This window comes from Galleria mellonella, unplaced genomic scaffold, assembly GCF_026898425.1.
Source record: "Galleria mellonella isolate WM207_F2 unplaced genomic scaffold, CSIRO_AGI_GalMel_v1 utg37, whole genome shotgun sequence".
NCBI classification, from domain to species: domain Eukaryota; kingdom Metazoa; phylum Arthropoda; class Insecta; order Lepidoptera; family Pyralidae; genus Galleria; species Galleria mellonella.
In genome coordinates this window covers 896,979-915,784 of record NW_026442087.1, presented here as the reverse complement: position 1 = coordinate 915,784, position 18,806 = coordinate 896,979, and the positions used below count along the sequence as shown (strand labels likewise).

Below are 18,806 nucleotides of genomic sequence, written 5' to 3'. Positions count from 1 at the left end.
TACATAGATAAATCAAAGTACAGTTTGTCACTCTTGAGTTTTTCACGCTTTGATATCTTAATCGAACACTAAAGCAAATGTTTTAGTTTTATATCAAGAATCTATGAAATATACATAATCTCCAAACTCCTAGTTTAAAACTGGCAGACCTTGTACGAATTTTTTTTATCTTCTATTACAAATTCAGAATAAAATGTATCTCTTACTTTGATACCAGAAACTCGAATACGAAATTTATAGATACCAAGTAATTATAAAAATTTTTATTCCTATTATTGTAATTTAATATTTTTGTGTTTGGTTCGTCGATGGTGTTAGTTAATCAAGATTATCTGCTTCTTTAAAATATTAATATAGATTAATACTTACGTGAAAATGGATAATTGATAATAAATGTTGATAAATTTTTAGCTAGAGATTTACTATACGTTATTAGTACATTATCAGTGTCGTGTAATGACTTGTAATGGAAGTAGTGTAAACAGTTAACAATATGAGTAATGTTACTTTGAGAATAATACGGAAAACAATTAAATGGAAATTTAATATGTTTATCTTTTGGATATTATTGTTAAGTGTGTTCGATAAATGTTTAGCAACAGATATTATTACACGACGAATTGACGCTAATAATACAAATTCAAAAATCCTTGAACAGTTAAATACATTGCAACTTACAGCTAAAATTAATATTACGGATGATGTGGAAATTGCAGAAAATGTAGACTTAAATAATATTAAACGAAATGCATCAAAACAAGTGAGACCGGGACAAACTGTTCGTTATTATTCTATAGAAATAATTGTTAATGGTGATAAATTCAATGGTCGGGCTACACTTGATGTTCGACTGACTACATCAACAAGCAGATATCCAGTTATTCTTCATGTAGAAGATTTAGACATACATTCAGTATATACAGGATATAATAACCCAAACTTTTTGAGTGATTTTGAAGTTTATGATGGCTTATTAGAAATTAGACCCGCACACTCTTTTAGTGACTTGATGATTCTCATTGAGTACAGTGGGTCATTGGGAAGTGATGGTCGAGGAGGAATTTACCGAGGGCAATACGGTGACAGGTATAATAATATTACAAAGAGGACAGATTTGATTGTTTGTTTGTATAAAATTTTTTAGATGGATAATGGTCAGATCGGAGTCCAATAGCTGGTTGTGGGATTTACGTAGTTATTTATTTATATATTTATAAAAAAAATTAAGATAAATACGATATAATTTTATTTCAGCACATATATAGCAATGAATTTATATCCAACAAATGCAAGACGAGTTTTTCCTTGCATGGACGAACCGACGGCATCATCAGATATTACGTTTAGTTTTAAAAATCTCAATTATAATTTCATTTTGTCTAATTCTTTATTAGAAAACAAGGATCCGTAAGTGCAGTTTTCCTTTATTTTTATAATTTTTATAATTATTAAATTTCACCATACAGAAATATTAAGACACGAATATGAACACTAATTTTAAACTTTCGCAAGTTTTAGACATATTGAAACATTCATCATTTAATACGACGTGATTTTAGATAAATAATTTAATTTAAAACACATATATACGAGTATAATAAAATAAAGTATATAAATATGTTTCCGTGTGGTGATAAAACAGGAATAAAACATATCGTTTTCTCTCTTCACCAAAATATTATATATGTAACGAAGGAAACGATACATCTGTTCAAAAGAAGTATAATTCGTAACAAAACTCAATATCAAGTACCTAGTATGAGTAATAATAGAAATTTTATTATTTTTAATAGTTAACAATCAAGATACATATATTATATTATAAAATAAATATTAATATATTCAATCAGAGACCCGTATATAGTCATACGAATGGTTTATTTACCTAAAATTTTGTTACATTTGAATTTACTAGGTACAGAGGAATAACACCTGAGTTCTCAGGAATGGCAACGCATGGGGGGTATCATGGGCGAAACAGTATACTCTGTTATTTCCATGGCACTGTTCATGTCTATAGGCGACGGTTACCACTTTCCATCAGGTGGGCCGTCAGCTTCTTTGCCATTCTAAGTTGTATAAAAAAAAGTCAATGTTATTCATTAATCCGTTCATTTGTTAATTAATTCATTCACATTAAGAGGCTTGTAACTGATAAGAATGTTTTTAGGCACCAATTCCACCCTTTGGTAACTCCTCCACATCTTTGGGGCGTGGTAGCGCACAATTTTCTAAACATTGCATGGCCTATCTCAAAGGTTTTTGTATTTGGACGTCCAGGACTAAGGAATCAACATGAACTCGCCTCAATTACTATCAGTCAGTATTATAATAATCTCAATATGTGGACTGGAAAGAACTATTTCAACATACAGGACAACCAAGCAGATAAATTAATTATAATTGCCTTTCCTGATATTTCCAAAGAGTGGTATTCGCTCTCTGTGATTGGAATATGGTAAGTTTTAAGAGTAGACTTAAAGAGCATCTTCCATCTCTATGAACATATATTAATTTATCTATATATGTAGGTATATTATATGTATGTAGGTATATTATGTGTATCTGTAAGTATATGCATAGATGTAGGTATATATTTATGTATATGTATATGTGTATTTCTACGATTAAATATAATATAATTAATTTAATTTTGTCTATTTAAAAATTTTACACTGCTCTATCCGCTGACATTGATGCTACTTTCCACTTTGGGTTTGCTGAAAGAAAACTCTATCAGAGTTAAGCTCGCCTTTGTACTTTTGTTTACCTCTGTCATATTTTTATAACTAATGTGTACAATAAAGTATTAAATAAATAAATAAAATAAGTTTACGAATGGATATAATGATATTTGTTGTACCAGCTGCCCACTGCTAGACATAACATAACGGGCTAAGCGAGCTCCTACTAGTACTAAGAAACTACTCAATGATATTTTGAGCCAGTATCCGTAATTGGATGCATTTTCCACCAACTTGCCGGACTTTCGTCGAGTGACCACATAGTATTTGTGTTCAGACGTTTTTTGTTTATAATGTTTTTTTGTTAATATTCCTTTTTATATGTTATTATACTCATGCTTTCCTGGGTGAGCGTATTAGAAGACATAGAAGAGGGTGAGCCTTACAACCCAGTGGATGTATAATAAATAAATAAATAATTCCATAAGGGGGATTTTACCAGTAGTTGCCATGCTTGGCAGGCGGGTTGGTAACCGCAGATTGGTTGCCCATCCCTCCACTATAAGCGTCCTTAATTGCTTCATGTGACACTTAAGGAAAAAGAAGAGATAGTCTATTCTATTGCCGGTACCTACACAGTTACATGATATTTAATATTTGCGTGGCTGTATTTGAGTTTGAAGGGTGAGATATGGAAATTAAATTACAGGGTACAGGGGAATAACACCTTAATTCTAAAGAATGGCAATGCATGAAGGATATCATAGACGACACAGTATACTCTGTTATATCCATGGTACTGTTCATGTCTATAGGCGACGATTACCACATTAAAAAAAGTAAATATAAATAAACCTTTGAAAATGCCTTCAATGGCAAAATTAATCGATTACTTATTGTATCATATTGTAGTTCGATCGATTCGATGGATCGATTCAATTTCGATCAGTCGATCGAAGTGTGGTTTATCGATTGATTGAATGATAATATTGATAGAATCATATTTCTTTTAAATACAATTTTATGTATGAACCTCTTCTACATAAAAGTGAATAGCTATATCTCGCGGTTTTGCCCGCGTAGGTAGTAGGTAGGTAGGTTATATAACCTACCTATGTACCACATTTCATTTAAATTCGTTCACTCATTATTGATTAAAAAAGGAACCATCTATTTATCGTTAAAATTTTTGGCATTTATTGTATTAACTAGTTTTTACTCGCTCAGTTTACTCACTATGATAAATATAACCTATATTGTTGGATAAAAAGAAGGGTAAAGGACAAACCTGGTTTACGTAGTCCCTGCGTGTAGGTCTTTTGTACGCGTTCTTGTTCAATCTTCAAATTATCCAACACTTTTGCCGATTTGCATAAGATGTCACTGTATGTTGCGCGGAGATCGCGGCTAATTGAATAATTCGCAACTGGCGGAGATTTATTCGTGATCTTAGCGGAACTTGACCAGCTCGACGCGCAGTTGGATTATAGACTGATTTTGTCCATCTACCCATCTACATGATCTCAGATTTGATAGGAAATATGAATAGGTAAGGAGGGTAGAGGGATATTGCGTTCGGAAATGTTTAATGCATGTACAAATGATGAGATTATATTTACGCATAGATGGCAACGCATGGGGGGTATCATGGGCGAAACAGTATGCTCTGTTATGTTCATGGTACTGCTCATATTTATAAGAGACGGTTAACACTTTCCATCAGGTGGGCCGTCAGCTTGTTTGCCATTCTAAATACCATATATCTTTCTGCATCCCATATAGTACGTGTATACCAGATTTCATCGAGATTGGTTAAGCCGTTAAGGCGAAGGTAACAAATAAACGAAACAAACTCACTTTCGTATTTATAATACTAGTAAGGATAGCTTTAACGTGTATAATTTTTTTTTTATATCAGGGAGCCTTACATTTGCATGGAATATGAACATTCAGTAAAGCAAAGAAGTATTGGCTTTATAAAGATAGCAGAAGCTCTGTCCAGACATTGGTTCGGATATGGCATATATCCAGAGAACTGGAAACACGAATGGATAGTATCAGGTCTCGGAATATATGCTGCTTGGGATATATTTAGAGAGGTACAAGTAAATACCGTCATCAATTAAATAAAAATACATACCTCCATCTAGTCCCAGACTAACACTCCCAGAAAAACCCAAAATATCTGAGTTTAAAAACGTTCCTAATTCCTAAATTGGCCCGGCCAGCAATAGAACCCGGGACCTCATTTGCGTAAAGCGACTTGCTCTCCCCTACGCCACGGAACTTATCTGAGAAGTAGACTAAACTTCTTTTTTTATATATATATCTATGGTAGCAAACAAGCATATACCCCGTTTGATGGTAAACTGGGTTACCGTAGTCTATGGACACCTGTAACTCATTTTTGAAGAACCCCATGTTGTAGTCTTTAGTGAAAGTCTTGACTGGAAGAACATCGTAGTCTACCATAGTAGTTCAAATTTATTTGTTTTGTTCTTTAGTTTTCAATAATAAATTATGTAAATAGAGAGGCAACAGATACCTTTCAAGGACACGACTTTCAGTAATGATATGGACGAAAAGAGAGAGAAAGAGAAAAAAAATGATATTTTAAAATATAAAAAATCTTAACTTTTCAGTATCAATCTGATCTTTTAAGTACAGACACATCGCTTCTAGACGTCAACAGTTTATTTGTCACGGAGATTATACAAGAAAGTTTACTTCGAGATGCCTATATAAGTTCTCAAGTTTTACAACCGCTAGATGACTTGTTTGATGAAATGAGTATTAGAAATAACATTAATGGACTTATCAAATATAAAGCACCGGCAATAATGAGGATGCTGAGACTCGCACTTGGTGATAAAGACTTTATACAAATTGCAGCTAGACTCTTACTAGAATTCAGGTATGTGTATATATAATTTTTTTTTTATACAACTTAGAATGGCAAACAAGCTGACGGCCCACCTGATGGAAAGTGGTAACCGTCGCCTATAGATATAAGCAGTACCATGGACATAACAGACCTTTTGTCTTTTTTTTCATGAAACTTAGATTGGCAAGCTGACGATCCACCTGATGGAAAGTGGTAACCATTGTATATAGACATGAGCAGTACCATGGGCATAACATGATATCCCCAATGCATTGCTATTCTTGAGGGCTTAGGTGTTAGTTCTCTGCACCCTGTAAATTCACTGCCACATCCCATCCTCCAAACTGAAACACAGCCATGCAAACACAACTGTTTCACGGTAGAAACACGGATGAGACAGAGGTGCCCAAGTAAACGACTTTTGTACAAACTCTCCCTCTGGTTTCTGGTATTGTCTCAATCTTACACGAATACAGCATCATTTCTGAACCCATGTTTAAATTTTTTTTGCAATGGACAGAGTCAATGGTTATCTTGTATATTTTGTGACGATTGAAGCCGTTATTTTTTTTGAGAAAAATTATTCTTGGCTAAGTAGAATCTATGTACTTCTCGTAAGTATAAATTTAATACATCTATGAATATATTTTCATTTTGCGGTGAGTATTTGTGTGAATGTGTGTACATACGAGTGAGCGTGCGTGCGTGCGTGTTGGTGTACGTTTGAAATAGCACTTTAATGAAATAATAATAATGTACTTATTATAAAACTATGCCAATTACAGGTCTGTTAATACAGTAAATACTTTTCGTTTTATCGATGCTATTAATAGTGAGTGGATTGCAACTGGCAATGGTTTAATAGACAATATGGCGGAATTTGTGAATTCATGGGCACAGAATACCGGATATCCGACCCTTCATGTCAGTATAAGAAGAATGGGAATATTTGTCACTCAGGTAAACGAGTTATTTATAGATTAAAATAAAAAAAAAATATTGGAAAACAAGCTGATAATGGCATCATTGACAATACAAGCGCTGTTACCAGAGTGTTACCAATCAGCCTTGTAAGAGTTGGTAAGCGCATATTTTGAAGTTTAGCCAATTAAAATAGCAGATTGCAAGTTGATGTTATTGATTTATATACTATTTATTATTATTACATATTATTATTGATGCTAACAGCATAAATAATAGCGTAAAACGTAGTTTAGGTATACAGTATCACTCAAAGTACCACTTCAAGAAATAATCACAATGAGAAAACAATGGATGGCCTTATAGCTAAGAGCGATCTCTTTCAGACAACCTTTGCATGGAGAAGAATAATAATAATAATTATAATTATGAACTATATTATTTTGATTAATAAAAAATCCGTATTTCTATTGCAGGAGCGATTTTCTTTTACTTACCAATCAGGTGTAGATGTCATATATCCGGTACCGATAACTTATACAACAAGTGCGAATCCTAACTTTACCTCTCAAAATACATATCCACAAATAGTAATGCAGCATGTGATGTCAATAAATATGGTTTTGGATGACAATGATTGGGTACTTCTTAATATTCAAGGCCAAGGTCAGTATAAACCTACAGGTTTAATTTTTTTTTTATTATGCAACTTAGAATGGCAAACAAGCTGACGGTCCACCTGATGGAAAGTGGTAACCGTCGCCTATAGACATGAGCAGTACCATGGACATAACAGAGTATACTGTTTCGCCCATGATACCCTCCATGCGATGCCATTCCTGAGGACTCAGGTGTTATTCCTCTGTACCCAGAAAATTCACGCCATATCCCTTCAAACCGAAACACAGCCATGCAAACACAGCTGCTTCACGGTTGAAACACGAATGGGACAGAGGTATCCAAGCAATCGACTTTTGTACAAAGTCTCCCTCTGGTCGATTTTGTAATCGTCTTCAAAAAGAAGGAGGTACTTGAGAAACCGAATTGATTCGGTAATATTATTTTTTCCATGTTTATTATTTTATAACTCCAACTAAACTGAAGGTAAGTTTGAAAAATTATTTTTTTATTTGAATAGATTTTTTTTATACAACTTAGAATGGCAAAGAAGCTGACGGCCCACCTGATGGAAAGTGGTAACCGTCGCCTATAGACATGAACAGTGCCATGGAAATAACAGAGTATACTGTTTCGCCCATGATACCCCCCATGCGTTGCCATTCCTGAGGACTCAGGTGTTATTCCTCTGTACCCTGTAAATTCACGCCATATCCCACCCTATATATACTCACAAATTGTTCCCATAGACAAATTATTAGTTAGTTCAGATCGGTAGTTTAGTTTTTACATCAAAATAACTGGTATTGTCACAATTTATGTCGATTCTTTTATGGGAAACAATCTTTAAATATTCAGTAAAATTATTCATTAATGTATAATTCCTTTTTCCCAGGATATTATCGTGTCAATTACGATATTGATTTATGGAAGAGACTGATCGCAGCTCTTGAAGATCGTGACACGAGAGATGTCATCCATCCACTGAATCGAGCCACCGTATGTATTTTCTGTGATGATGATGATGAGTCCTGAGGGCCTACCATGAACTGTTTTTCGAAATTTCGGAGCCGATGGAAACACAAATTTCATGTTAAAATTACTGAAAGCACGAAATTGAATTTAAAATTTTCGAATTTCATGGTAGGCCCTCTGACCGTTTTCGCTTTGATGCCGCTTATTGATTGATTATTTGCATAGGGGGTAGTTCTCGATGTTGTATTTTCTATACTAATATTTAACTTTGTTTTTGGTATGTTTATTTATAATGAGTAATCTCAAAAACTACTGAGTCGATTTTAAAAATTATTTTAGCTTATATGTTTATTAAAAAAAAATTAGAGGTCCCTGCGAAAATTACATTAATTTAATCCAAAATATCAGATTTTAATTATGTGCGACAATGGAGCGGATCCCTAGTTTTCAACCGACTTCAAAAAGAGGGAGGTTCTCAATTTGATTATTTTTTTTATGTTTGCTATTATATATATATATATATATATATATAATTCATATGGTTAACTATTAATGTATTAAATATCAAAAAATATACTTTCAGAATGGTCCCATAGTTTAATTAAATACGGTTTTGTATTAATTTAGTTTCTAAATCAAAATAAATAAATGTATATGCCACGATTGAATTAATCTACTTGTCTAATTATGCTAAATACAAAAAAAAAACTATTTATTTATACGGCTTGTTTCATTTTTAATAGTTAGTGGACGATGCGTTGAATCTGGCAAGAGCAAAAAAACTGAGCTACGACATAGCTTTCCGCGTCGTTTTGACTATGGAACATGAAGTTGAGTACTCCGCTTGGAAAGCGTACGTGAGGAATATGGACTATATAAGGAGACGTCTCGATGGAGCAGCAGTAAACAGCGACCACAGGGATTCAGACGCTTACTTGGTAAGTCCTATTAATATCATCATTATCATCATCTCAGCCATCACTCGTTTACAGCTGAATCTAGATCTCCCCCATAGACTTCTATAAAGAACGCTCCTGAGCATTTGAATTCCATTTATATATATAATATATCTTGCGATGTCCAGTTTTGCGGTCATCTGGAGGAGAAGGCTAAGATAGTTTCCAAAAAGTTAGGAGAGCTCAATAGGGTGAGACGGTATTTTATGCCAGAACACCGCCTGAAATTATATAAAGCCCAAGTCAGGCCGCATATGGAATATTGTTCTCACCTGTGGGCAGGAGCGCCACAGTACTAACTCCGTCCGTTAGACCGCATTCAAAGTCAGGCGGCTCGAATTATCGATAGTCAACTTGACTTGACCCACTGAAACTGCGCAGAGATGTTGCATCTCTGTGCATCTTCTACCGAATTTATCATCGGGAGTGTTCTGAGGAATTGTTCGGATTGATACCTGCTGCTGATTTTCACCACCGTACAACCCGCCACAAACTAAAGTTTCATCCCAATCATCTGGACGAGTGGCGGTCTTCCACCGTGCGTTTTTCAAGGCACTTTCTTCCACGCACAACCATTCTTTGGAATCAACTTCCAGCAGCAGTATTTCCAAACCAATACGACAACATAACCTTCAAGAAAAGAGTATATTCCTTTTTAAAATGCCGGCAGCACACCTGCAATGCCGCTGGTGTTGTGGGTGATCGTGAGCGGCGGTAGTCACTTACCATCAGGTGAGCTGTATGCTCGTTTGCCCCCTGTGTTGTAAAAAAAAATTATATAATAAATACTATAAGTATGATAAGTAAGCTGAAGCGTCAATGGGTTGATTACATAGCTCTTTTTTTATGCAACTTAGAATGGCAAACAAACTGACAGCCCATCTGATGGAAAGTGCTAATGGTCGCCTATAGACATGAGCAGTAATATAAACATAACAGAGTACACTGTTTCACCCGTGATACCCCCCATGCGTTGCCATTCCTGAGGACTAAGGTGTTATTCCTCTGTACCCTGTAAATTCACTGCCATATCCCAACCTTCAAACCGAAACACAGCCATGCAAACACAACTGCTTCACGGTAGAAACATGAATGGGACATAGGTGCTAAGCAAACGACTTTTGTACAAAGTCTCCATCTGGTAGTTTGGGGACTGATGGTAATGCTGACTTTTCATAATGTAACTTGATATAAGTGTTACTCTTATTCTGTTCTGTCTCTGTTATTTCTTTTTGGTAATAAACGCATTTTAATTTAATTATTATAAATGTGAAAGTAAGTTTCTTTGTTGCATTTTAGAGCCTTAACGACTTAATCATTCACTATCACTATGTATTCGCCCCGATCTATGCTCACTGATCACTTGGACGAGGTTGCAAGTAAAAGCTTTTAAAAATAAATCTTACCTATTATGATTCCTGTACAGCAGGTATTTTTAGCTCCACAGGATTATAACTTCATCCTATGTCTTATTGTAACTTTAAAAATTACTTAATTTCAGTATATTCTTCGAAAAGTTATTAGCAGATTCGAAAAGGAAATCGGATTTTATCCGATTGTTTCAAATGAGCCTGCAATAACGTCGCTAACACGAGGATTGGTTATGGACCATGCTTGCAGGGCTAACTATCAGCCTTGTATCGAGGCAGCCATAAATTGGTTCTACGAACCTGATAGCAAAAGAACTGTTCTGTAAGTACATGATTACTATATGCGTATATATACCTATGCGTATTCATCTACCTATCACACAATATCACACAGTGCTCTCTCACAATGCTGATGTATGTACTTATTATATTTGTGTGTTATTTATAGATCATTAGTTTTTCTCATATTGGGTTTTGCTGGAATAAATCTTTTAGAGATTTCTTTTTATACAACTTAGATTGGCAAATAAGCTGACGGCCCACCTAATGGAAAGTAGTAACCATCGCCTATAGACATGAGCAGTATTATGGACATAACAGAATATACTGTTTCGTCCATGATACCCCCCATGCGTTGCCATTCCTGAAGACTCAGGTGTTATTTCTCTTTACCCTGTAAATTCACGCCATATCCCACCCTTCAAACCGAAACACAGCCTTGCAAACACAATTGCTTCATGGTAGAAACACGAATGGGACAGAGGTATGCAAGCAATTTACTTTTGTACAAAGTCTCCCTCTGATAAGCTCGCCTTTGTGCACTTATTATGTTTGTTTTTTTTTCTATTTCAATAACCTTTTGTGTACAATAAGGAATAAAAGAATATATTTTATTAGTATGTGTATTGTTACATAGTTCCTTATATTTTAAATTTTTGAACCGTGGTTAACTGGTAGAGAATGCCTTTAGGTATTACGTTGGCCATGTGCACCTTTGTTTTTTTTTTATTATAACAGCCGTTAACCATCCGCTGCTACCTCTTCCTTCTCCATAAGTGCTCCATAGTTGTTACGCTTGCCACGGATTGGCAATCACAATTAGATTTTGGTGATACATTATGAAAGACGCTGCTGCCCATCCCTAGACTTTTATTATGTACGTCGTCGTCTTCCTATCCTTATCCCAATTATTATTTGGGGTCGACGTAATATGTTTTTATTCATATTACAAAAAGATTTGGCTTTTAGTTTTACGATCGGCCGCCTGCTTGCCGTCAACCCGTTTTGGGAACTTTTATTATGTACACGAACAAAAATCACTACATAGTATAAAACAAAGTCGCTGTCGCTTCCTGTCCGTTCCTATGTATGCTTAAATCTTTGAAACTACGTAACGGATTATAAAGTGTTTTTTTTTTAGATAGAGTGATTTAAGAGGAAGGTTTATATGTATAATACATGCATAATATAGTAAAGAAACACTGATAATTTTAGAGGTTTCTAATGTGGTGTGATGTAAAGTGCTCCCGTGAGAAGCCGGGGCAGGTCGCTAGTAAGAAATAAAATAAATAAGAAAGTAAGCGAGAAAACAAGCTACATAAACACATTACCAATGACGAACTTTGTCGTCTGCATATGCACCTCTGTCCTGCTCGTGTTTTTGCCATCAAGTAGTTATGCTTGCATAACTATGGTTTCAGTTTGAATGAATATGGCAGTAAAATTACACGGTTATGAGGTTCTCAGTATACAGGTACACTGTGTGGTTCCAGCATAGAATGATGGCCCATTCGTTTACCGTGGATGTGGTAAGAAGTGACTTAGGAAATTTAATGGAAGAGGGTTTCATAAGTTCGTCGCGTCGTATCAAGTGTCCCAACATTTTTTTCCCTTCTTCTAATTTTATAAATTTGACGTTTTTTCTAAACCTTAAGCAGGACCTTCTTATTACTAATTCCATCTTTCCAATTAATTTTCTCCATCCTTCTCCAGCATCACATTTCAAATATATATGACTAGTTGTTTTTATTATTTATTTATTTATAATTTCAGGAATCCACACATACCATATGATATCAGACCGGCAGTATACTGTGCTGTTGTGAAAGAGGGTGGTGATCAGGTATTGTCACTATTGCAAAACCGTCTCAAGATAGAGCCAACGATGTATGAACGCGTTGTCATATTGGAGTCATTTGGCTGCTCTCAAGATGACGCATTTATAAAAACGTGAGTTTCGAATCCCACTATTGGTCATGGGTTTTTGTACAAATTCACTTAGATTATTATTACTTGCTGAACAATTGGTAATTTAGATATTACAGTATCTTGGCTATATCAATTAGAATATTTAGATATATATATATATATATATATATATATATATATATATATATATATATATATATATATATATATATATATATATATATATATTATATATATCAGAATAGGTATATCAGAAATATTGGTATTTAATTTAAAAAATCCAAATTTTCCATATTATCTTACTACCGTGTGAAGCCATATAGCCGTATATATATATATATATATATATATATATATTTTTTTTTTTTTGAAGATGTTCAAAATATTTTTTTAATGCTAATCCCGTATCTGTGAAACTTAAATATAGCTTGAGAAATATTATTAACCTGGTAGATGTCATTTATTTATTTATTTACTTATTGGAAAACCAACAGCTTACAATTTATAGCTTAAAACAATAACAACTTATCCATATATTAAAAAGCCAATAACAGGTTTTCACTGACTTAGCGATATAAATTTGTCGTGGCTAGAGTAATTATAAAATTTAGAAGAAAATAAGATATTATATTCTAGATATCTTAGTCAAGACAAACAAAACATGATCATTTTTTTATTTACTATAAATTTTTAAGAAAGTTTTCACTGAGTGAAATTAACGAAGTTTTCTAACGAAATGTAAAAATGATAAAATTGTGATTCATAATAGAATTATACTAATAATTGTATTAAACATAGATTTGCACGACACGTCTAGTAAAATATGGAGGGAGTAATTACCTAATCCAAATGTTGTTCGGGCGAACGCATTGTAGGACGATGGACGATTGATAGGAGTGACGACCTCAGACGAGTCGAGACGAGACGAGAACAGTTCCTATATATATATATATATATATATATATATATATATATATATATATATATATATATATATATATATATATATATATATATATATATATATATATATATATCATATGGTTAACTACAATAAAAATAATATTATAGCATATGAAATAATAAACTATGTAATGTGTATAACAGGTTTCTTCAAGAGACCATAGACGAAAATAGCCCCTACAGTGTTGAGGAAAGATCCAAGATTTTTGAAGCCGTAGCCAAAAGCAATTATGACAACATCGATATAGCTTTATCATTTATAACGAGGAACATTGAAGTAATTAGGAATAAGTAAGTAAATGTCCATTTATATATAACCAGTTTTACGTGTGAATTATGAAACAGTGAAATAGACCCACAATTTCATTTAATAAAAAGACATGGGAAGCTATTGCTACAATGAAAGCTATCAAAAGCAAAAAGTCTTTTTCAAAACCGACTGGTAGTTTCAGAAATTAACGCATTCAAATTAAATGACAATCAACATATTGGGACCGTTCGTGGTGTTAGAGGCGAGCGTGGGATTGCTCCATGTAGTCCCGGCATAGAATGGGCCCTTCCTTCCTTCTCCGTGGATGTCGTAAAAGATCACGACTAAGGGAAGACAACGGTCGAGGGACGGATAGCAGCATTCTTTTTTAAACATCACCAAAGCCTAACTGTGGTTGTCAATCCACTTGCCGAGCGTGGTAACTAGTGACAAAGCCGTCCCAAAGTTAATGGCTGATATCATGACATATTAGGACAGAATAACTATTTTAAAATTACGAGTACATATCATATCGTATTTTGGTCAAAAATTCGGCCAAAATCCTTTAAAAAATATCAGATTATTATCAACCTCATTCAGTACGAAGTAAAAAATATAAAAGTAAGTAAATAAAGTAAATAAAAGGTAAAATATTCTCGATATTATGTTTACCCGATTTCGGAAGTTCTGTATTTGTTTGACGAATATCGATGAGAATATATATAACCTTATGTATAGATGAATGTTTGTTACTTTTTCACGTAAAAACTAATAAACGGATTTGAAAAACATTTGATGCACGGGCAGCTTAGATTTTATGTAAAGAGGTAAATTACTTGTAGTGTCATTATACATTTAATTTACACAGATATGGCGGTCCGGAAAAATTGGAAGAAATTATGTATATAGTGGCTGATAACTTAGTGGATGAAAATCAAACTTTATACGTGAGTATCTAAAATCACTAAATTATTAAACACTCAATTATATATTTCATCGTACTATCCGTATAGAGACAAATTAAGAATACAATATATCACCAGTCCAAAAGTTTTTTCGAAAAATCGAACAAATACTAGGCAAAACACAAATGCAAAAAAAAAAATTGCAAAATATATATCACATAAATAAAATTTATATGATTTTAATTTTTATGTTTTTTTTTTCATCCTATCATTATTGCCACTTTGATAATACTAATCTGTTATCTAAAACCTGTAAAAATAAATTTAAGAGTGAATGAGTAAATAAATAATTTTTGTTTTTTCAGTTTGAACAATGGGTGTACTCGGTGAACAGTAGTTTAGGTGATTCTCTTAATGCCGCAGAAAAAGCAAGGGATTTAGCTAATGAAAATTTTAATTGGGTTATTTCTCATATAGATTCGATTTATGAATTGTTGTTGGAAATCGCAGATGAAGATGATAATGGCAATGGGAATGGCGAATGTAGTGGAGATGAAGATTGTGAAGAGAACAGCGGCGATGAATGCGACAAAAGTAGTGATGAAGATTGTGAAGGGAACAGCGGAGACGAATGCGACAAAAGTAGTGGAGATGAAGATTGTGAAGAGGACAGCGGAGACGAATGCGACAAAAGTAGTGATGAAGACTGTGAAGAGAACAGCGGAGACGAATGCGACAAAAGTAGTGATGAAGATTGTGAAGAGAACAGCGGAGACGAATGCGACAAAAGTAGTGATGAAGATTGTGAAGAGAACAGCGGAGACGAATGCGACAAAAGTAGTGGAGATGAAGATTGTGAAGAGAACAGCGGAGACGAATGCGACAAAAGTAGTGATGAAGATTGTGAAGAGAACAGCGGAGACGAATGCGACAAAAGTAGTGGAGATGAAGATTGTGAAGAGGACAACGGAGGCAAAAGCAATGAAAGTAACGGAACTGAAGATTGCAATGAGATTGGCAATGAAAATAACTCAAACGAATGCAAAACTGATGGTGGGGATGATGCTCCGAAATTATTATTCTCTTTTATTATGACTACTTTATGTCTATCAATTACTACATTCAATTTTTATACTGATGTATAGTATTAACACATAAATCATACATATATAATGGACATTACAATAATTTCAATCTTTTATTGTCTATGGAATTTTTTAGTTATTTCATTTTCATTTAAGAGTTTCCTCTTGTCGGTTCAACTAATTCATGCATCTTCCTCCAGCCAGCTCTATCCCAGGCCATATCCTTTATCTCCCTATACGAAATGACGCCTAGTGTTTCCTTTATCTGTCTCATGTAGTTAACCCTCGGTCTTCCTCTTCCTCTTTTGCCCTCTATCTTTCCTTCTATTATTAGTTATAATATCATAAAATATAAACTCAAGTATAAATTAGCCATCGCATACCTCTTTATTTTTCTAGAGCTACCATTACATAATTAACAGAAATTCCTCGAGTGTTGTAGACATTCAAATATATTGAGAATTCACATGTAAAACAAAGAAAATCGGCTTTATAAGAACGCGGCCAAAATAATTTTTCTCTAGTCCTCATAATTATAACTAGTCTCCCTTATACAATGCCCTAAGGATTGTTTCTAAGCTGCTGAAACAGTTGAATCCATTGGCACTCTTTAAAACATTTGAGGTTCATTTATTTAATGCGGGTTATTATGCATTTCGTTCACTTCTAATTGTTTTTCTCCTCTATCCTTTGGTAAATTCATTTACACTTCAGCTCGTCATCGATATATCTATATAGTCTGTCTCCAATAAATATATTCAAAAATTCTGTATTAATGGAGCTGTCACCGACTCGGTGTCGGTACATTTTGAAAACATAATTATTTTTATTTGACAATAATAAAAAAGGTGAAAACTGAATGTGGTATATTTTCTACAAATGTCATATATTGAAGAGTTATATACGTTAGATTAGTTTATCATTCATTGAGTACATTATAGTTTCTTACCAATCGAGGACTTCCGACTTTTACTTCTTTAAACTGATTTGTCCATAAAGGTTAAATTCTATACTATAATTAGGTATATTCAAACGGTGACAATCGCCATTTTGTCAATGAACTTAAAAATTAATTCTACGATTTAATAAAGCATGCCAAACATTGTATTGATGTTGAAGTACACAATTTTGAAAAAGATAAGAGATAATAAATTTTTCGAATATAATACTGTTTTTATTTTGAAAACATTTTCCTTACTCTGAAATAGACGGTGTATAACTTTGGTATATTTACAATTGAAAAAAAATCACGTTTAAAAGAAAAATCCACGCTCACCTTATGAACTCATTACAACAAGAGTAGCTAGTCATTTTTTTTTATATCTTATTTATTAATATATTATTTAAATTTTATATATGTATTTATTTTGTTGTATATATATAATAATTAATGAATCTATATTACAATCATAATTTTATGTTATTTATGTATATATTATTTATTGTGTATCAGTAGGTATTCATTATTAGCTGTTATTTTTCTTACCTACCCCAATATTGGAGTACCACATTCGTGATTCACTGTTCATCCCAAAGATCAACTAGTAGAGAATACTGTACGCATTAAGTCCACCTTTTGTACAATATTTTCATTTGGTCATTAAAGTTATTTAAATAAATAAATAAAATAAAACATTTTTTTTTTATTTTATTATACAATTAATGCATGCTTATATAAACAATTATGGCAGTAAGGCACATTAATTTTAATTAGTATTATTTTATAATATTATATAGATCTATATTGTAACAGTTAATCCCCAATACTTATATATATATATATATATATATATATATATATATATATATATATATATATATATATATATATATATATATATATATATATATATATATATATATATATATATATATATATATATATATATATATATATTTCATCTAATTTATCTCCTTTTGGTTCTATAGGTAATTTATTTTTACATGAATATATTGAGAATTGATATTAAAAGTAACTACATATGTTATAGGTAAGGAGATACTTTGTTTTTTGGTTTTATCAATACTATATATTAGCTGATGCACGCGACTTTGTCTGCGTAGTATTTGTTATTCCTCTTTAGTATGTATCGATGTATGTACCTACCTGTTTGTTATGTCTGGGAATACTGGACCAAAATTAACAAATGACGTGTCGTTCTCACTCTTTGACTTAGGTCAAAATGGCTTTACTTAAGTAGGCGAACTAAGCTGTATAAGTTACTATAGTTTTTTAATTATCTCACGGGAACTCTTTTGTGATTAAAGGTATCTAAAACCTTTTTTGATGACGGGGGATGTAAGATACCACCATGAAAAATTTCATTTAAATCTGTCGAACAGTTTCGGAGATTAGCCCGTACAAACAGACAGACAGATAGAGAAACAAAAAAAAATTAAAAAATCTAGATGTGTTCTATTTCACTTCTAACATCCCCCTGACTCGGTTTTTAGAGTTTTTTTTTTCTATGTACAGACATTCGACCTCTACAGTTTTATCCTATAGATGTTATTTTCTGTGTCTCTTGTACAATTTTGTTCATATTTGGAAATGTTCGCTGTTAATTGTCGATTAATTGTACAATTGTTGTATAAATACTTGATATGTTTATTTATTATTAAACATGTACACATATATACAATGCTATTATAAGAAATACAATTTAATTTTATATTACATTAATGAAAATAAATTATTTAATATTAATAGTATTATTACAATTATGACTAGAAACAATATATTTATTCAAATATATACTATATAGAATGTTATCAGTGTCAATCATCCAGCTATAACAATTTATTCGAAGTATCATTTCTTACAAGCTTTTATTTAACATGGTCTTTACACTCAAAATTTGCAATAAATTTTATAATCACTACTGCGTCGGATTATACTGAAATTTGGTAAACTTATGAAAATTCTGTGATAATACAATAATATTATTATATCATGAAGCTAATATGATAACGAGAATGGAAGGAAG

The 18,806-nt window shown here is 32.8% G+C and overlaps 1 protein-coding gene across 1 annotated transcript; it reads left to right on the top strand.

Moving 5' to 3' along the window:
• Positions 1–433: 433 nt before the first annotated feature.
• LOC113515547 (aminopeptidase N-like) lies at positions 434–16,985 on the top strand. Its single transcript, XM_026899798.3, has 14 exons — positions 434–1,086; positions 1,255–1,407; positions 2,171–2,458; positions 4,603–4,783; positions 5,327–5,598; positions 6,354–6,528; positions 6,966–7,155; positions 8,003–8,106; positions 8,826–9,020; positions 10,540–10,730; positions 12,461–12,637; positions 13,724–13,870; positions 14,698–14,776; positions 15,100–16,985. Exons 1-14 carry the CDS (start codon positions 494–496, stop codon positions 15,877–15,879), a joined length of 3,525 nt encoding a protein of 1,174 aa, XP_026755599.2. The 5' UTR covers positions 434–493; the 3' UTR covers positions 15,880–16,985.
• The last annotated feature ends 1,821 nt before the right edge of the window (positions 16,986–18,806 follow it).